Source organism: Alosa alosa, chromosome 14 (genome assembly GCF_017589495.1).
Source record: "Alosa alosa isolate M-15738 ecotype Scorff River chromosome 14, AALO_Geno_1.1, whole genome shotgun sequence".
NCBI lineage: Eukaryota > Metazoa > Chordata > Actinopteri > Clupeiformes > Clupeidae > Alosa > Alosa alosa.
The window spans coordinates 8,258,861-8,280,016 of record NC_063202.1 but is presented as its reverse complement, the minus strand read 5'-3'; the positions used below and the strand labels follow the sequence as shown (position 1 = coordinate 8,280,016).

Below are 21,156 nucleotides of genomic sequence, written 5' to 3'. Positions count from 1 at the left end.
ACATTTGCTTGTGTGTGTGTCCCAGAATGCCCTGAAATACGAGGACGGAGATGCGGAGGATGCCTCCTCGCACGTCCGCAAGGAGCGCCGCAAGGGCTCGGCCACCGAGCAGGAGGGCAGGAGGAGCCGCAGGTCCTCGGCCCACCTCCAGGACGTGCCTCGCACCTCCTCCCCCCCAGTCTCCCCCACCTCCACCTCCTCCTCCACCCCGTCCTCCTCTTCCACCCCGAGCCGTGCCACCTCCCCCCAGCTCTCCGAGCCCTTCAGCCCCCAGCCCCCGTCCACCCCCACATCCAACAACAGCTCCCAGAGATCCTCCCCTGTGCCGCCCCCGGTGGCCGCTAACGGTACTGCACCCCCCCAACAGGAGCAGGAGCAGCTGGCCTCTCCCACTCCTCCGTAAGTGTGCGTCTGACCGCACGCGCGTGTGTGTGTGTGTGTGTGTGTGTGTGTGTATCTGGATGTATACGTGCATGCTTGCATAGGTTCCAGAGTGAATCTGGTCTTCACAGTATGTGTGCTTGTGTGTCAAATCTGCTTAACCCCCCACGTGTTGCCATGAGTTTCAGAAGCTTCAGAAGCTTGCTTGGACCACTAATACCCAAATCCATTACACAGCAATGCTAAGATCATGCCCAAAGTCATGCCCACTAAGCATCATTTAAAAATGCCTTTCTCTCACAACATGAACTTCTCCTTTGCATCCACTGAGTGGCAGTGCATGCTCTGTGCTTCCACCTCTCTGAATGCCTGTCCTGTGTGTAACTCTCTGTGCAGTCAGCTAAAACTCCATCCTCCAGGCTGGAGTCTCTGGATTGTCGCAGTGTTAGCGGCACATGTGTGCTTTGTGTGCACGCTGGTAGAGCCATCAGTCCTCCTTTCCAGCCTCCTGCTTCTCTCCCTCCCAGCCTGCCTCTCTGCAGGGTCCAGTGCTCAGATAAAATCCCCTCCCCCCTCTGCAGATTACTCTGGTGATGGATGACCGTTATTTAGCCAGTGCTGTTAGTCTCGAGGGTTATGTCTGGTTGTGTTTCTATATTTGTGTGTATAAGTGTGTACTTTGTGACTTAGTTAGTTGCCGTCTTTCTTTGTGTGTTTGTGCACTGAACTGCAGTGTATGTGAGACCGTATTAGTTTGTGTGTGTGCATGTGAGTTGGTCTGTTATGAGAAGAGGAGGGAACTGGTGATATCTCCAGATCTAGAGGCACAATCTGAAAAACTGAAACTCAATCCTCTTAGTCAACATCTTAAGGTAAATCAAAATTGAACTTGAACATTTGAACAATTTTCCCTCTTTGACCTTTCCAAAGGCAAACTGTGCATACCACATTTCATGTGATGAATGCTGGTTCAGTCTTAGACTGTCTTAGACTGAACCAGCCCTGATATAGCTCTAAGTAGCTACTGTAATTAGACGGTTTTGGGCACATTGTCACGTGTTGTGTTCACTACTCAAAATCCTTTGCATTTGAAAATCCCTCCTAAGTGTACAGAGGGAAGAAAGTGTGGAGACGCGAGTTTGGAAAATATAAAGGTGTTGACATACACAACAATAAATATTGTGGGCTAGTTTCCTGTACATGGATTAAGCCTTGTCCAAGACTAAAAGAAAACCTCAAGTGAAAAAATGTTTAGTCTAGGACCAGGCTTAATTAATGTGCAGTAAACTGACTGTATATATGTACATCACATCAAACATGTAACAGCTGAGAACAAGTGTGTTCTGCCTTGGCGGTGTGGAGCTATTTTCAAGCAGCCAAAGGAGATTTGTTTTCAATGTACATGATGCAGCAAATGGCCCATACTGCATGCATACTACATCAGGAAAGGCCATTTATGTCAGAATTATGACTCTGAATAATGCTGACAGACCATAGGTCTTAGATTTAGTTTTCCATCATTACGGACATGATTTATCTTATTATGACCGCCGCGCAGCGAAGTCAGATTTTTTTTTTTTTTTTTTTTTCGCATGTCCAAATTTCCGTCAAGGATTCCCCGGACACTGAAAGACCGGGTAGATTTAAACTTGGTGGGCATGTAACCCCACATGGATAGCATGGAACCATCGTTTTTCGTTTTGATCTGTAGCCCCCGCTGGACTGCACCCCCTAAGGGAGGGTAGGGCAGACACAGTTTTCTGTGAATATCTCGAGAACCGTAGGGGTTTAGGAGGACCATTTTTTTTTCTATGTTGATCTCAAAGGGCCATGTCAACCCATTCCATAACCACTCATTTCATGTATAGCCACCTAGTTAAACACAAAAAAAGTAAAATGAGGTGTTGTAATCGCAGGTATCTGTGACCTAACATAGTCAAAACTGCACGAAATTGGAAGTGTAGGATCATTATAACACCCTCTGAATGCACGCCAAGTTTCGTGGAATTCCGTTCATGGGGGCCACCCAATAAATTAATTTATGTTACTATACACCAACTGGCCTGTAGGTGGCCGGAGACAGTTTTCTGTGAATATCTCGAGAACCGTGGGGCCTAGGAGGTCCACCTTTTTTTTTTGTATGTTGGTCTTAAGGGGCATGTCAACCCATCCCATTACCACTTATTTCATGTATAGCCACCTAGTTAAAAAAATTAAAAGCAAAAAATTTGGTGTTTTCATCACAAATATCTCTGGCTGACATGGTCAAAACTGCACGAAATTGAAAGTGTAGGATCATTGACACCCTCCGAATGCATGCCAAGTTTTGTGAACTTTCGCTCATGGGGGCCTTACAATAAAATAATTTATGTGTACATTTAGTGACCGTGACACCAACAAGGATTCCCGACACTGAAAGACTGGGGTACACCTAAACTTGGTGGGCATGTAACCCCACATGGAGAGCATGGAACCATCGTTTTTTCGTTTTGATCTGTAGCCCCCGCTGTACTGGACCCCGAAAGGAGGGTAGGGCAGACACAGTTTTCTGTGAATATCTTGAGAACCGTGAGGGCCTAGGATGACCAATTTTTTCCGATATGTTTGGCTACAGGGGTCATGTTAACCCATTCCATGTGCACACATGTGCATAAACAGATACACACGCACACACATATATTCACAGTAATCATAATTATGGCGATACTAACACAGTAGACATATGCACGCATGCATGCACATGCACAAACACACATACGCAGGCAAACACACAAGCACGCACACACACACGCGACAAACACACACACACACACACACACCACACACATAAACATAAACGTGTACACGCGCGCACATGCACACAATTCAAGAATTTCTCAGAATTATGAACAGGCAAGATGGGGGTGGGGTTGTATAAAATTAATTTTACATGTGAAATCTATGAACTAATTATGTTTTGGTACTTGTTGTCTAGCAGATACCAGTGAGAATTGAGTGTGGATAATGCAATTTAGTGAGACAGTTAGAATCATATAGGCCTTTCAGCGTGATTTATTTTTTGTGGAAAAAATGTGCTGGACTGGGCGGCGGTCATATTTTGTACCGCTCTGCGGTACATCTAGTTTTCTGTAGAAATCATTGGCCACTTTTATGTTCACTTAAGTTCAGTTCAGTTGTAAATCTAAAAATGATTTGCTCAATAATTGAATGCGCGATGGTAGTGTAGTGGGGCTAGTGTGCAGTAGCCTGAAAGCTGTGGGTTCAATGCCCGGCTTCCACCGTTATGCCCTTGAGCAAGGCACTTAACCCCAAGTTACTAAATGTAATCCCTTGTAACATAGTTGACAAATGTAAGTCACTTTGGACAACAGTGTCTGCTAAATAAATAAATGTAAATTAATGTGGCAACTTACCCACTCATGGGGCAAGTGTGCACCCTTAAGTTATTGCTTAATGATTTCACTCTGAAATGGAGTATGACAATACAATGAATATTAGATACAGTATGTGCCCAAGACTTGCATCATCATGCATTTGTATCAAATGAAGCATGCATTATTTGCAGTCATTATGAGGAAAACTGGAGAGTGCCCTGGTCCCCCCTACACATGAATGATGTCATCAGTATGAGAGTCTACATGGATGACACACGGACATGTATGACACTGTATGTGTGAGTGTATGTCTGTAGAGCTGTGAGTCAGTTTAGCTGTCAGTCAGCATGTTTGTGCAAGCCAGTCAGTCCACGTGTAAGACCATGTGTTGAAATTTGTCTGTTTGTACCAGCCTGTGTGTTGGCTTGTGTGCGAGTCGATGTCTGTGTCTGGATGTGTGTGTCATTGTGCATCTGTGTGTCTGTCTGTGTGTGTCTCCATATATATATATATATATATATATATATATATATATATATATATATATATATATATATATATATATATATATATATATATATATATATATATATATATATATATATATGTGAGAAAAGCGTGAGGCAGAATTCCAGTGAGCGTGCAGCAGCGGCATGACTGTGCATGTGGGAGAGACAAATCACATGGCCACTGACAGGCCGCTGACGGATGCCGGACCTCGGCCTTTCCCATATGCGGTAATGTGCTGTAGTAGCAGCCATACTAACACACAAGCCGGTGCTGAGAATGCCGGAGAGTGTTTAAAATGATTTAAGTGCAGGAACATCAGCACATTTCCCTGGCCCTCGGCCCTTTAACATCAGACCAGAGTTTGTTTAAAAGTTATTGCTCCTGCGGTTCTTAATCGCCTTGGTTGCATGTTGCGTGCGAGGGGTCTGTTGGTTCGGCTCAACATGTTTGTACATAATATAGAGCCCTCCAAGTTGTCGTCCGCTGATTGATTTTGCATTCTTGATGATTTCTCCATGTATTTATCCTGGAAAACGCTTAAATGTGGAGCCCCCCCCAATCATTCCAGCACATTCATTGACTGGCTTATAGGCTAGGCCATGTATTTAACAGACGCTTGTGCTGCTGCAGTGGTATTACATTTTCAGCACGGTTTTCTCCCAAGTGGATATTGCTATGCACCTGGTTCACATCCTGAATTAAAATCCAAGGCAGGACCGATGGCATTGTAAGAGTCTGGTTCTGTGTACAATTAGGCCAGTGAAGTAGGCTGTGATCGTGACATCACAGTGGGAGTGTTGTGGTCTCCATATCTTTTCTTTGGCCTCATATACTGTCGTTGGAACTTTTTTATGACGTGTGCTTCCTTTAGGACTCTTTTTGGTCATTGGGATTACAATTGGTGCTTTGAAGTCATGGTTTTAGAGAACGTGTTCTTAATGTTCACGTTAATCTGATTGGATGGCTAGATTGATTGTCAGGTGGGTTTTGTGTGTTCTCTTCGTGAGGCTGAGCTCTGTGCCTTCAAGTGCACCTAAATAGCTACATGCCTTTCCAAGTATAGGCCCATGGCCAAAGAAAAACATTTTATTCAGTTGACAAGCAGCATGTATAAGTGGAACACAAATGTTTTATCTGGAAACCGCTGTTCACTTAGTAAACCTCATGGAATTTATGCCCTCTGGATTGTGCAAGGGTCCTGGGTCGTGTTTTCAGTCTGGTCCGTACAAACCAGCCGGACCTTCCAAAGAGATGGAGTTTCTTATCGCCTGTTTTCATCGCTGTGTGTTATCTGACTGCCGTAGTAGACTGCTGTGTTCAAAAACAAACATGGACGTCATTGATTAGTAACGTCCACACCGAGGAAGGTTTCCCTAGTGTCCAGTGTTTTCCTGAATGACAACCTCGCCTCAAATGATGTCCGCTCCTCTTATTTATGTGTGCACTGCCTGCCATTTCACTAACCTCAACACGTCACATTCTCTCAACTTGAAAGTATTTGAAGAAGTCAACTCAAAGTCTCAGTTCGTAATTTCATTTCTCCCTTCCTTCTCCCTGCCTCTGTCTCTCTCTGTCGCGTGTTGCATGCTACTCTGTAATTTCTACTCGTTGGGTTTCGTTTGGTGGTTTACTTTCAATTGCGTGCTGGTATTTTTGGGTCTTCCAGTGTAGCTAACACCCCCCCCTCACCATTTAACCACCATTGTTTCCTCCTCTCTCACTCTTCCTGGCCTTTCCACCAGGGGGCGATCTTTCGTCAGTCAGTACATGTCATCTATGGGGATTTCTAGAAGGTCAAGGTTGTTTAACAAGGCTGGGTCAATAACAGAGGAGCCCTCAGCAGCCTCTAACAGGTTTGTACAGCAACTTTAATCAGCTTTCATTTCTGCCTCAACACCAGTTTTTCCAGACTAACCACAAAAGAGCTTACAAGGCCTTAGTCGGGGGTCCACTCACTCACCTGCCCATGTCCACCTCGGCTGGACACTATTGATAAGCATTCATTTCTCTTCCTATTTAAAACACCGAAGCCAAACTCTTATGTTCTTTTTTACTACTCGTCATAGAGTATAAAAACAAGGAACACAAAGATTATTCAAATGAATCCAATGTGGCACCTAAATCCACAGTGTTTGCACTCTGCACTGATACAATGTTGCGTTTAATGCTACAGTGAAATGCCTATGGAGACCCACGGATGGGATTAGTGAGAGAGAGAGTGTCTTTGAGAGGATGGGATTAGTGTTGTGTTCTCTCTCTCTCTTTCTCTATTTCTCTCTCTCTCTCTCTCCTGCACACTTGAGTGGTTTTGCTGAAAAACACCCAGTTCATCTTTTTTTGTGTGTGTAATGATGTCAGATCAGAAGAGGGGTCTGAAGTAAGAACCACTGATGGATTGGGTGCCATTGGTATTCAAAGCTGTGTGTGTGTGTGTGTGTGTGTGTGTGTGTGTGTGTGCCTGTGCGTGTGTGTGTGTGCGCCTCTGTGTGTGTGTCTCTGTGTTCCATAGTTAAATGACAGTAATTAATGGGTGCTCTTGGTCATTAGGATTGGTCCTATGGTCCCAGATTGTCTAGTACTATTCATCTGTTAAAGGTCTGGTTCACCCCAAAACCCCTAATCCTTGTGGTCGTCCACTGATATTAGACATTCGACAGCACAGATGGTTTTCCAGTTTGTACTCCATTCTCTTGGGGGTGCTGGCTAGCTGTCTATGGTCAGTTTAGCATTCACTGGTTTGTCCTTCATCCAGTGTTATAAACAAATGTTGGCTTACTCTGTATTTCAGGCACTAAACTGCAAAATATCCTTTGATCACATTTGGTTTATTTTTCTTGAAAAAAAAATGGTATGACATCAGATGTTGTCATATCATGTTTGACCACGATTATGAGAACATTTAGAAATGTGTTATCAGTTATAATTTTCTCTAACCAGTGAAAACATAATCTTTTCCCCCCTCAGTTTAAAAGTTAAATGGAGACATCCATAATTACTTCCAAATAATGACTTTCATCCAAACAAATAAAAAATATATATATTTCTTAGGTATCCACATGAATTAAATGTACATTTATTAATTTAAATGACACTTTTATCCAAGGCAACAAGTGAGAAGGAACATTTAAGTTTCAGTGCAGTAGAGCTTAGCAAACACACTTAGTAAACATTATGTGCTGCCACTTTCAAGAACTAGCTAACCGAAGGATCATAGACTTAAGTGGAAAATAACCACAGGATACATTTAAAAGCTACTAAAAGAAGAAAAGAAGTGCATAATAGTGGTGGTACCATATTAAGCATTAAATATTATAGCATGCAAATTTATTTTACTGACATTTTGAGGAAATTTACAAGATTGTTTTACATTTAAAGTGAAAAGTTGAAACAAACCTTTATTTCAATGTTTTCTCTTTACTTTAGTTTAAGCTGAATTGTATAGATACATTTGAACGCACTCACACACCATATGATTTCTGAGTAGCAGACCCCCCCCCCAGTGTGTGTGCGTGTGTGTGTGAATGCGCAGCCTCCACGGACCACTCTGACAGGAAACTGTTGTTTGGAGACGCAGTGCCTGAGCAGCTTGGGCTGACTGTGCTACTGTGCCTTGGCTGAGCGCTCACTCTTATTTTCTCTGTGTGTGTGGTGTGTGTGCGTGCGTGCGTGCATGTGTGTCCGACTCTGGATGCGTGCGTGTGCGTGCGTATGTGTGTGTGTCTCTCTCTTTTTTTTTTTTTTTGTCATCCTCCGCGTTGTCCACAGTGAGTCTCCCACAGACACTGCCCCACAGGACAATCATTCCCAGACGACCACAGAGCAGCCGGCTAAGACGGAGAGCAGGAACGTCTTTAAGTGAGTAAAGGGGCTCAAGGGGCTACAGTAAATGGCAACAGAGCCCAGAGATGCTGTGTTGAGCTCATTTTGTTTGTTTGTTTGTTTGTTTGTTTGTTTGTTTCTTGTTGTCTTAGCTGTTAGTTGTCGTTCATGTGAAGTTGGCAGTTGGCATTCTTAAGTTCATTTACGTTATTTGTTAAGTGGGATGATAATCTGCCAGTCATTTAGAGGGAGAAAAGGTTTAAGAAAGAGGAGTGATTAGGCTGGTCATGATTGGTCACGATTTCAATTGATACTGTGATGATGATGATGATGATGATTGTTTAGATGATGATGATGATGATGATGATGATGTCTATAGAGAAGGAGCTGTCGGTATTCTCTTTCATTCTTTCCATTCTTGCCATTTCCAAATAGACTGCCATTCTAAGTAGTCTAACTTTTTTTTTACAGATGTGACAGTTTTGGGTAAAGTGATTTAAACGTTGCAATCAAATCTCTCCATCCTGTTTTCTTTTTCCTTAATGGCTTCATTCTTTTTACTTTATACTTCTTTTTTTTCTCTTGTCAAGCGTCTCCTCTCACTGTTTGTCTCATGCCTGTCTCCCTCACTTCTCTCTCCTTCTCTCCTCTCCTCCTCCTCCTCCTTCATAATGTTTGGCCGGCTTCCTAATCTCTTTCCTCTCTGCCTCGGCGTCCAACATTCCTCCCCTCCAAACCTCTCTCCTTTTACAGACTGCACCAAGCCGACAGTGTTTGGTGAGTAGCTAACAGCGTGGCCAAAGAATGTGGCTTTTTTGGAGGTGCTATGATTTCATATCATTATGGTACTCGCTGTCCCAGGGCGAAGGAAGCGGCTAAAAACTTGTTAGTTGATGGAGGTCACTTGACAGGCAAATCTCATTATAAGCCCCTGGATGGAGATTGTGGCAGCAGTCCCTATAGCGACAAGCAGTACATTTCCTAATTAATTGGCATGCTCTTGCTTCCCCTCTGAAGGGTGATTGCAGCTAATTTACTGCAGCTAAGGGGGTAGTCACTTAGATAGTTAAATATTTTTTATGTTAACAGGTGTTCGTCTGAAATGCTTTTGCTGCTCTGACCTGGCTTTCTGGGCTATAATTTCTCTCTCTCTCTCTCTCTCTCCCTCCATTTCATTTTTCTTGTCATTTTCTCTCCATTGTCTTACATTTCAATTTCAATGTTTCAATGTATATTCTTTTAGTGCTCACTTTTTTGTTGTTGATCAGTTTATTTGTAGGATCATTCCAGCTGTGATACTTCGTAGATCTATCATACCGACGAGAGAGAAAAAAATAAATGGCATTTAGGAAGTGAGAGAATTTTTATGTGTGGTGTGAAGCAGATCTCATAACCTCCTCATTGTTCTCCTGTCAAGCCTTGCACAATGTCATGTCTCTCCCCTAGCTCAGCGGATTGCGACGTATCTAAGGATCGTCCGGTTCTTATGAACTATGAGTGAGTATGTGTGATGACCGGGGCTGTGGAGACGCGCCTCCCTTCGCAGCATGGTCTGCTGCCATGGGCTCACAGAGTTGCCGTGCTTGAAGCCTCATGCTTTCTGGGTGCTGAGTTAACGACCTTTCGTGTTTTAATTGATCTTGGTTGTGTGATTTGTGAAATTCATGCTTTGGTGGATGGGAATGAAAATGAACTAGAAAAATTCTAATCCTCTAATGATGCTTTCAAAACGGCTGTGTTGTGTTCCTGCCTGGTGATTGGTTTCTGAATTGGTTTTGTTGGAAGTTGAAGTATGTAAACAGCGGAGCTGTTTACTCATGGGGACGACTTAAAGACAATGATTTCCAGTACGGCTATGGTTGGGTCATCAATTAGGTATGAAGCACTTAGAGCAGATTATATATGTCTCATATTTCAGGACAATTTGGCATACAGAATAGTTATTTTGTGGCCTAACAATAGTGTGAAGGACATTGACTTAAGGCATGAAGTACTACTACTCATCTGGTATGCTGTGGTGTTTTACTAACGCATATAGCACTACAATATTGTTTAACCACATCAGATGATAATATATATGGACATGCAATATGTAGTATATTTATTTTTATTCTTAGAGTTAGATCAAGTTTTCAAATCAAATCTCTCCTCAACATCAGTCATATAGGAAACCATAGTAATTTCAGATTATTATTATTATTATTATTTTGAGATATCAGCCAAAGAGATTTTATCTGTTGCCATGTTTAGACTCCTGCATTTGTTCATGTGATGGAGATGACTGCGCTTCTGAAAGCGATACGCGGGGGCGTTGGGGGCCGTCTGTGGTTCGGGTGGCTTGGTGGGGGAAGAGGAGAGGGGTGCTGGGGAGCAGTGGTGGCTTGGCCTGGCTTCTGTCGTTAACCACAGTCTGACTTCACAAGTGTGGGCAGCATATCTGTGGCCGAGGGCATTCAAGCCTCCCGCTTTTAGGGGTTAAGTGGACCAAATCACATCAGGGTGACCTCAAATTCTATATTTTTTTTTTCTTTATTTATTTTATGATTTTTCTAAGAAACCAAGAACTGTTGATAAAAATAAAAATTGCTCTTTTATCACTGCTTTGAAGGGTCCTTTGGGTACAAATGTCGTCAGCACTCGGTAGTGGTAGCTTGGTGGAGGGGAAGAAAAACAAAACCGATGATTCCAGTTTGCTCACGCTCCATGTTTGTCTGTGTGTGTGTGTGTGTGTGTGTGTGTGTCGGGTGCCTCTGCAGAGACACCTTCCTGCGCAGCCTGGTTGCCACACACCGAGATCGGGACAGGAAGCGGAGGTCTATCCAGGCCGCCAAGGAGCGCAGGGCGTCCAGGGACCAGAGCAGCCCGAGCCCCGGCGAGGGCAACGTGTCCCCTCCGACTGAGCCCAGCCCCAGCTCACCCACTGAAGGTACGTAGACATCAGAGGCCAAGAAGTGCTCCTTTAGTAGGAAGCTGCCAGAATGGCAGACCAGGTCTCATTTAGGATCCTGCCTTCAGATCTTCTCAGTCTCGGTCATGTCCTTTTAAAAGTTATTTGCCTTTAAAAGCTTCCTAGCCTTGGTTAAGTTTGTTTACTATGTTATTTGGTACAGTCTCAGACAAATCAGGAACTCGTGTCTAGTCCAGCTGACCTTTAGCTTTTAAACAAAACAAACAAAACAACTCTTGAAAAATGGAAACAGACTGAACTTGGCCAAGAAAAGACTACATGGCAACAGACTGAAGTTGAAGTTAATTTTGATTATCAACTGGACTTAAACAGAGTTGACTGCAAACATCAGTACCCTTAAAAATCTGAGCTCAGAGATCAACTCCCTGCAGGAGTTTCACCCCCATATCTCCAAACCCTTAACCCCACTTTATGTGTTCACCTTTGACCTCGTTGGTTCAAACCCTGCCTGCTTCCTCACTCTCAGATTTGAGGTACCTGCTGCCCTGTGTGTTTGTGTGTCGTGTCACAAGCGATTAGGGCAACGGCGGCCGTTTTTGCCCGGTCCTCTCCCACGGGGTCGCGGCCCTCCTGCCCCTCGCACCTGTCGGGCCGCGGGCTAGGAGCAGCGGGAGCCGTCCTGTGATTGGGCCAGATGGGGTCAGGGGCGTTTATGTAACGCCACCCCCAGCTGCGGAAGTCAAAAATTGGCGCTGGCCACAGAACCTGACAGCGCAAAGTGCTCATTATAGCTGTAGGGCTGTTTGGTTACTGTACCGTTCCAGTGAGTGGCTCCAAGGTAAAGGTTAAGCCCCTTACACAAGACATACGCACCATTAATCTGAGGGGAAGATTTTGCAGTCTATATGTAACTGCATTTCCTCACAATCTTTATAGTGTTGCGGCCAATTTGCATAGCGCTGTTGTATCCTGTGTAATGTTGTATGATGTAAACTAGGCTTGGTTGTTGATTGGCCACTGTGGGAAGTCAATAGCACAACAAATGTAGCATCTCTCCTGTTTATAACTGACAAAGATTATAGTGCTGATGTGAAACCAAGTAAAGCCGTTGGTTGGGAAACGCTAGCACCAAAGAATACAGCACAATGAAAACAGTATTTCCGCATGAACGACAAACCTCAAGTGCCTGTTACAGTCATGTTCAAGTGAAACTGTTAACCATTAATAGCAAACGGTAAACAGTGTAAACAGAACATGGCCTACTGTATGTGGCGTGACGGTTTGGCAGTGGCGCTGACAGGCTGGTGGGATGTGTGGCAAGGCCAGCCGTGTCGTGCCACAGCTCAAATCTGGGTCTGCAGTTTCCCATGAGGACCACATGACCCCAGCGTGGTCTTAGGGAGGCTGGCGGAGCAGGCGCTTTAGAGAAGCGGGCCCTTTTCTGTCCAGCTCCAAAGACATGTAAATGAGCGCCCGGCGCCCAAGAAAACGCTCCCCACACACACACACACACACACACACAGAGACACACAGTCTCACACACCGAGGTGTATGAAAAGGGAGTCTTGGCAGTGGAGGGAGATGGGGGCACAGAGGGCATTTCACATAGACGGGAATTCAAAGAGACCAAGTAGGGGGCTATGCTCCCTGTCACGCTCCCAAAACACCCACACACTGTTCGAACTGCAGGGGAAAAAAATCTGATGTGAAGTGTCAACAATGATGCAGCCGTTACGACAAGCAATACTTTTTTTTGTCATGTGTAGCTTTAGTGTGTTCATATGTTATTTGTTTCTGTCTATTGTGGTTCACTGTTACTCGTGGTTACTCGAGTATTCTTTCTCTCTCTTTCTTTCATTCTTTCTTTCTCTCTCTCTCTCTCTGTGTCTGCACCATCCTCACTCCCTCCATCCCTCTTTGCCATCGCTCCATCAGGGACGTCTGAGTCTGGTGGATCGGAGCCCCTCGCCAGTGAAAAGTCCACAGGGGCCCCGCCCACTCCCAGCACCCTGGAGCAGTCAGGAGACGCGCAGGCGACCCATAATGAAGCAGGCAAGAGATTGCATCTGTCTCTCATTCTTCCTCTCCCATCTCTTCTCTCCCATCTCCTTCCTAGATGTTTGCCTTTGTTGTGTTTGGGCCTTTGATTCAGTGATCCAGGGTGTGCTCACAGAAACGTGCACTTGGTGCATTTTTGGCACCAGTGGGTAGGTCACAATGTTCTAAATATATCAGCACAATGAGCTGCAGCCATATCCTCACCCAGTGTTCCGAACATCTACAGTGTACTCATGAACTACATATTGCACTATACAGTATGTTAAAGAACAATATGTGGTTATTCACTATAGGGCCCTGCATAGTGAATGTGTTGATATTCTAAACATATAGTGAGATGTACAGTATTCTATTTACTGCAGGTAGCTTATTGTTCCCATGACTTTTCTACGAGATTGGTAGGCTGCCGCATGCTACTGAACTTTATTGTTATTTGAAGAAATCCTGTGTGCTGTGCTTTTTTCCCTTTTAAACAATTTATTTTTTTATTGTGGCGGCTTTGAAAATTTCACTGAGAAAGATCAGATCTCACTTCCCACCCTCCGCCCCTCTGGTGGCCGCGGTCCAAACGACCCGGTCCCAAACGAGCCCTTCGCCCTGGGAGTGTAAATTAGGGGAGATTGGTGGGTAGACCTCTAAACTGTTTAAAGTAGCAGATGAGGATCTGTCTTCTCGGCTTCCGTTTTGGGTTTCTGACAAACGCTCGGTCAGTCTGAAGATTAGTCTGCGTGCAGTGAGGACGTGCTTCTTCTTCACAAAAACTCTAGGATGGTTGTGTGTGGAAACAATGAACTCTGCTCTCATTTCTGTGTGTTTGAAGGTAGGATTTTTTCATGGTTTAAAGCACTTTGTTTTTTTTACTGCTTATGGTTCAGTTTCTTTACAGCCAGAGAGCACTGTAGTCACCATGAAGCTTGGTTCATTCATAAGTAGTGTATTGCCTGCAAAATATTGTAGTATGCACCAGTGGTAAAGAATTCTGTAGTGTAATAGTGTAATTTGCACCTCTTTTGCACCTCTTTTGAAGCTTGGTTCATTCATAAGTAGTGTATTGCCTGCAAAATATTGTAGTATGCACCAGTGGTAAAGAATTCTGTAGTGTAATAGTGTAATTTGCACCTCTTTTGCAAGTGTTTCAGTGTAGTTACCAAATGTGGAAATGCCAAAACTGAAGGCTCTTGATGTCCTTTTAAAAGCAAAAAAAAAGGCGAGTACATGAAGCTCATGTGGAGCGAGACTGTTTTCCCGTCCGCTGGATGGTGAACATTAGCTGCATGCCAAGGAACAGCTTGGTCCTGCTGGAATGCACCACCCCTGACAGCACATTGACTCATGCCCCTCTCACTCTTCTCTTCTCTTCTCTTCTCTTCTCTTCTCTTCTCTTCTCTTCTCTTCTCCACTAGGTGGCGCTATTCAGCGCCAGGGCAGTGTTGCCGAGCAGCACAACACCCTCTCAAACGAAAGGAAGTTCATGCTGGACATGCTGTACAGCAAAAACAGCGGCGGTGGCAGTGGGTCGCCGCTGAAGGGCGAAGGGTCCGCGGACGCGGAGGCCGGCCTGGAGCACCTGGGCATCGCCAGCCTGGCCGGTCGGCTGTCCAGCCTGCAGCAGTCACGCCAGGCCCTGACGCCCGCCGAGGACCCGACGCGGCGGGCCGAGCTGGAGGGCCTGGGTGGCAGTGCCCAGGCGGCGCGCGCCCGTCTGGCGGAGGAGCAGCAGCACCGCAGGGTGCGCCCGCAGTACAGCATCGACGCCGAGACGCACGCGCGCAGCCTGGAGAAGACCCAGATGACCCCGCTGGCCCGCGACAGCCAGGACGCCTGGGACCAGCTGCAGCCCAGCTCCCGCGCCCTGCGCATCAAGGACCTGGACTTCTCTGACCTCAAGGAGGAGGAGGACATAGACGTGCTGGATATGGACTCTTTCGACTCGGGCTTGTCCAACGGAATCCCTCCTCCGCCGCCTCCCATGCCAGGGCTGGGCACTGGCCCGCCGCCCCCTCCTCCACCCCCGCCTGGGATGGGCTCTCCTCCGCCTCCACCCCCTCCCCCACCTGGCAGTGGCCCACCTCCCCCACCCCCTCCTCCAGGCATGCCTCCTCCCCCCCCAGCCCCCCTGCACGCGTCGGACCCCGTCTTCGCCAAGAAGAGAAAAACGGTCAAGCTCTTCTGGAAGGAGCTGAAGCAGCCAGACAGCCCCAGGAAGGGCCGCTTTGGCCATGGCACGGTGTGGGCATCTCTGGACAAGGTCACCGTGGATACAGCCAAACTGGAGCACCTGTTTGAGTCCAAAGCTAAAGAGCTGCCCGTTGCCAAGGTAAACACACTTTGGGCCGTGCTTGTTTCATTGTTTACAAAAACAGCAGGAGCTATAATTATGCGCTCAAAGTGTTTGGGTGCTAGAAGATTTTAATGCTGCAATCTGCCTTTTTTGTTTATGTTGGCTTCATTTCATTGTAATAAAATGTAATTGCTGGCACTGTGGAAGTAGGAGGGGACGAATTGTTTTCCTGTCTTGTGCCCTCAAAGAAAGGCACGGAGGTCAAGAGGTCCGAAATCCTGGTTCTGGATCCGAAGAGAAGTAATGCCATCAACATTGGCATGACTGTTCTGCCGGCCGTCCATGTCATCAAGACTGCCATTCTAAACTTTGATGAGTTTGCCATCAACAAAGAGGGAATTGAGGTAGGACTTTTACTGACCACCAGAGGGCAATAGTGCACTACTCTCACAGTCATAAGGGTCCGTCAGTGTGAATTTTGTATTTTTTTTAACTGTTTTGTCAACTTCTATTGACTTTTTTTCAGTTGTTTTCATGTTTTTACTCCTTTTGCAGTGACTCACCTCTTTCTTTCTTTTGATGGCAGCTTTTCTGTGATGACACTCTCTCTGTTTGCACATGTTGAAAACGCTCCATTTCTCTCCTACCTACAACAGAAAATCCTTACCATGACGCCGACCGAGGAGGAGAAGCAGAAGATTCAGGAGGCGCAGCTGGCCAATCCGGACGTTCCCTTGGGGACGGCCGAGCAGTTCCTACTCACACTGTCCTCCATCAGCGCTCTCACAGCACGCTTGCAGCTCTGGGCATTCAAGCTCAACTACGAGACCCTGGAGAAGGTCAGTCTGTAGCAGTGCTCTCAGTTCTGCCGCATGGTGCCATTGTATCGACGTTTCAGTGTACATGTAGCTCCTAACCCCCTCAACTTCAAAAATGATGTGTTTTTTATGAAGTCATCTGGAAAAAAATAAGTTGAGCATAGGCACTGATTGAAGTAAGGTTTTTCTGAGTAGGCTCTCAATGAATATGCTTTCATGAAAGTTTTTGAAATTGACACTTGACGCATTACAGGTATGAGCAGTAGATAGGAGTTAAGAAGAAAAGCATTTCTTCTGTGTTGAGATCCATGCTCCGTGCTCTGGCTCAGTGTTGCTAATGGTTCATCGATTCAAATATATGACGGATATAAAGTCAAACAATTTGGTTCCTAACGTTTCGATGGATATCTATACCATCTTCATCATCTTGATCGATCCGAGACTGTACACTTTTGTGCAAATCAATTGAAACAAAACGTGAATGAGATTGCTTCCATTTCTCCTTAATGCAAAGGAGAAATGGAGACACTGCTTGTTTAAAGTAAAAATGACCCTGCTCAAACTTGGTTCAATTCATTCGCATGAGGGTGTATGGTGTACATTTTACCACGATGTGACTGCGTGTTGTTTTGTTGGTGTTATTAATGCCTCTCGTGGCCTCGTTTTCAGGAGATTGCGGAGCCGCTGTTTGACCTGAAGCTGGGGATGGAGCAGCTTGCCAAGAACAAAACATTCAAACGCATCCTGGCAACCCTCCTGGCCATCGGCAACTTCCTCAACAGCTCCAGCGTAAATGCTCTTTTTCTGGCTTCAGCAACAACCCCCACACACACACACACACACAAGTAACCAATGAGCCATGGCCTCACAAACACAACACAGAAAAAAAACTCATAAGCAAAGCCAGTAGCTGCCAGTAGATTTCGGGCAATGGACTGGGCATGTGCGGCAAGAGGAGGTGCCCACCTGTAATCCCCTTGCCTTTGTGTTTGGTGTGGTTTGCCTGTCTGCTCAGTGACCTGGAGGAGGCCCTGTTAAGGCGATTAGGAGCATGTTTGGGCTGGGAGATTCTAAGGCAGATGTAGTTCAATGGGTCGGCTTGGTGTGATGTGACCTCTGCCGAAACAGAGGGCACAGACGCTGCCAGTCCTCTGATGTACCCTGTGATAGCAGCTGCTGTGATAACGTGCTGTCTGACAATTCACACATACACTCGCACATCTCTCTCCCCCCCTCTCTTCTCTCTCTCTCTCTCCCCTCTCTCTTTTCTTTCTCTCCCCCTCTCTCTTCTCTCTCTCTCCCCCTCTCTCTCTCTTCTCTCTCCCCCTCTCTCTTTTCTCTCTCTCCCCCTCTCTCTTCTCTCTCTCCCCCTCTCTTCTCTCTCTCTTCTCTCTCTCTCTCCCTCTCTCTTCTCTCTCTCCATCTCTGTATTTATCTTTTTCTGTTCATATTATATAATGATATTATTGTTATTTGACTTCACCCCCGTGCCCCACCCTTTTGTCTGTGTGTCTTTAGGCTAAAGGTTTTGAGCTGAATTACCTGGAGAAGGTGACTGAGGTCAAGGACACTGTGCACAGGCAGTCCCTCCTACACCATACCTGCAACTTTGTGGTGGAGAACTTTCCCGACACCTCAGACGTGTACTCCGAGATCCCTGCCATCACACGCTCTGCCAAAGTCAGCACCCCTCCCTCCTCCTACCTCATACCCCTTTCTCCACCACTGTCTGTTTTCACTAAGAATAATGATTTCATTTTTAGAAACCATACGGGCCCGCTGGGTATAACTGTATAAAAACATTAGTCATTGATGTTTTAGATTAGATTACATTCAACATCGTTGTCATTTGACAAGCACAAGTAGTTAAATAATTAGAAGTCTAAATTGGAGTCCAAGTGCTATTTAAGGTTTATTTTCAATATATACAACAAAGACTAGGATTAGGTATTGTAGTGTATATGTATATAACCATGTGTAGGATTATTACTATGTCATGTTTTAGTTATTTTGATATTTGTCTCTGAATCGGGCGATACGGGCAATCACATTATAGAGTTATATTGCTATGATCAATTGCAATTTAAAAATCTAAAATTAGGCCTAAAACCTACCAACCTACCTTCCTAGCAAGGCTTTGGATGTAGATAGCCATAAAAAAAAGCTCATCTTTGTAGGACGAGGAGAAGGAGCACCTGCAAGGAATCACTAGTGTTTTTCTGTCCCAGGTGGATTTCGAGCAGCTGTCTGACAACCTGGTACAGTTGGAGAGGAAATGCAAGAACTCCTGGGACAACCTGAAGGTGGTGGCCAAACATGAGACCAAGCCGCTGCTGAAGAACAAGATGACCGAGTTTCTGAAGGACTGCACCGAGAGAATCATCATCCTTAAGGTGGTGCACCGACGCATCATCAACAGGTTAGTGCATTGGTTCCCAAAGACTGGGTCGCGACCCACAGGAGGGTCGTAGGAGATTTTTTGGGGGGGTTGCTAGCATAGCCTAGTGGCAATTTATGTTGTGTAATACCCCTATCTTATACCTTATATAGCTTAGGAAAGCTAACAGCTTTCTATTAGGATCTAGTTTGTTAACTACCACAGTCATGAGTTAAGTCGCGATAGTCTGTCATTTTTAAAAAGTGGGTCCCCAGAAAAAAAGTTTGGAAAACACTGGGTTAGTGGATATGGGGTGGTATCCCACCAAGTACCAACATGCTGGTGTACTGGTGCTGTATTACAGAAATGTTGCATCCGAAGTCTTAAAGGGGAACTATGCAGTTTAGCTTAATTTACCTTAACTTAACAGCTTCGGAGTCATTGGAATGGTTATATGACTTTTTCCGGGTTGAATGGTGGCCGCCTCACTTCCCCCTAGCGTCTGTGAGCGGAAAAACCAGACTTGCAACTTTGGTCCGGCAAGCCGTGTGCTTCAGTCAGAAAGTCTCATGGTGATGTGGTCTCGCGATACAACAAATTGCTTTACTGCACTACACGCATACACACCAGGCACCGGCTAGAACAAGGTAGCGATGGAGTTTCTCGGGCATTCGTCATGGCAGAGCCAGCGAAAAGAAGCAGAAAGCGAGTAAACCGTTGTCTGAGGAACAAGGAAAGAGGAAGCGGCAGACTGACAAGCGAGGAGTGTTGTAAAATATATACTCTGAACCTGTAGGGGGAGCTCTGTAGAAAAAACTGAGCAAAAAGAGAAGAAATGGACAAAACTGAATAGGGTCCCTTTAAGTTAAGATTGGAAGAGTATCAGAGCAAGACATTTCCCAATTTGGTGTTACAGAAGCAAAACTAACTTTAGGAATCCTATCTTCTCTTAGTTCATCCTATCTTATCTCAGGTTAGTATTGTGCTTAATCTTTAGGATGTCTTAGGGGAAATTATCTGTATGGACTGAACATGTACAGTATATGTTCAACTATTAGATTAAGTTCTGTTGTCGTATGATATTAGATTACCGGTAGTAATGGGTATATGATATCCTACATCCTTCCTGTATCCTCAGAAACAGTTCAAGGAGCTAAGTTAAACTAAATTTCACCTGTCCAAATTGTAGCTTACCAAAACTGTCTTTGTTTTCTAATGAACAGGTTCCACTCCTTCCTGCTGTACCTGGGCCAGCCGTCTTACTCTGTTCGAGACACAAAGGTCACCCAGTTCTGCAAGATTATCAGTGAGTTCTCTCTGGAGTACCGCACGACCAGAGAGAGAGTCCTGACACAGAAACGCAAGCGGGCTACCCACCGGGAACGGACAAAGACCAGAGGGAAGATGATTACAGAGGTCAGATTCAGAGTGCCTTTGAATGACTGGTAACAACTGTTATTAGAATAAGGGCCTTAGGATACTTTCCCTGCCATTCTTGACTATAACAGAGGCACCCAGCAACCCAGATGAAGTTGTGCCCAGATATAAGATATCTTATGATATGCTTGTGAACTTTATGTAGAGTACAGTATATGGAATATTTTTCTTGCAAGGTATATCTAATGTTATTGTGGGAATGTTTTAACTGCAAGGTATATCTAATGTTAGTGTGGAAATGTTTTAACTTCCAGACTGAGAAGTTCTCTGGAGCTGTTCCACAACAGACCCAAGATAGCCCTTCTCCAGTCTCCACGGTAACAGATTCTGAACCTGCTGAGGAGGATCATGAGAACATGAAGAACTTGCTCACCGCCAACGATGACAACCACAAGCTCAGAAGATCACGTGCAGTTAGAAGTAAGCTGTAGTATAAAAATTATGGTTTTTGTTTTTTTCATAGTTAGTTACTTTGGTTGACCTGGTCATCTCGGTAAGGACCATTGAATTGCCAGGAATTGTCCTCCTGTCAACACTAAAGTATGTAATTCTTTCTTTATTCAGGTATGGGAAGGGTCAGCCCATCTCATATGTCAACAGCCAAAGAGGACAGTGCTAGCTCCCAGGACGATGCCACAGACGACATCATGGATCGCTTGGTTAAGTCGGTCACACAGAATCCCACAGAGAGAGCGTCCAGTCCCAAAACACGCAAACGCTCCCGTCTCAACCGCAAATCATGTGAGTATTCCAAACAGTGTTGCATGCGGTTAATCACCACTGTGCATGAACATGACCCAGAAGAGGGATGTGAAAAGCAATGTCATTTGCAAGAGTATGAAGACAATTAACCCTTAAAGGTGCGAATATTGGAAAATTAATGTTTAAAGAATATCTGTGTTCATTGAATTCAACATAGAATTTTAGAACCTTCAATTGGTGCGGAACGGAATCTTATGTTAGAATGTCCAAAAACCCACACAAGGGTTAATATTCAGATCGGACCAAAAAGGCCTAACTTCATGTCTTCATGCATATCCAAGCAAGAACTGCCTTCCACATGGCTGAATTTATTTGAGCAGTCCGTATGCTAATGACAATCATGGATTATTTTAAAAAAGAAGCGAAAGTATAAAATTGCTGGAAAAGTCCCTAAAGTCCTTTTCCCTTCTCTCTTGCTGTCCCTGAAAGGT

The 21,156-nt window shown here is 45.0% G+C and overlaps 1 protein-coding gene across 1 annotated transcript in view; it reads left to right on the top strand.

Moving 5' to 3' along the window:
• Window positions 1-21,156, top strand: part of fhod1 (formin homology 2 domain containing 1) — a 44,838-nt gene that overhangs the window by 21,504 nt on the left and 2,178 nt on the right. Inside the window, exons 10-25 of the mRNA XM_048262545.1 lie at window positions 26-399; window positions 6,008-6,118; window positions 8,031-8,120; window positions 8,838-8,861; window positions 9,531-9,581; window positions 10,841-11,010; window positions 12,928-13,044; window positions 14,454-15,367; window positions 15,580-15,735; window positions 15,988-16,170; window positions 16,819-16,938; window positions 17,668-17,829; window positions 18,378-18,568; window positions 19,750-19,942; window positions 20,218-20,383; window positions 20,528-20,704. Coding sequence (XP_048118502.1) covers window positions 26-399; window positions 6,008-6,118; window positions 8,031-8,120; window positions 8,838-8,861; window positions 9,531-9,581; window positions 10,841-11,010; window positions 12,928-13,044; window positions 14,454-15,367; window positions 15,580-15,735; window positions 15,988-16,170; window positions 16,819-16,938; window positions 17,668-17,829; window positions 18,378-18,568; window positions 19,750-19,942; window positions 20,218-20,383; window positions 20,528-20,704 — 3,199 coding nt within the window. The remainder of the gene's footprint in view (window positions 1-25; window positions 400-6,007; window positions 6,119-8,030; window positions 8,121-8,837; window positions 8,862-9,530; window positions 9,582-10,840; window positions 11,011-12,927; window positions 13,045-14,453; window positions 15,368-15,579; window positions 15,736-15,987; window positions 16,171-16,818; window positions 16,939-17,667; window positions 17,830-18,377; window positions 18,569-19,749; window positions 19,943-20,217; window positions 20,384-20,527; window positions 20,705-21,156) is intronic.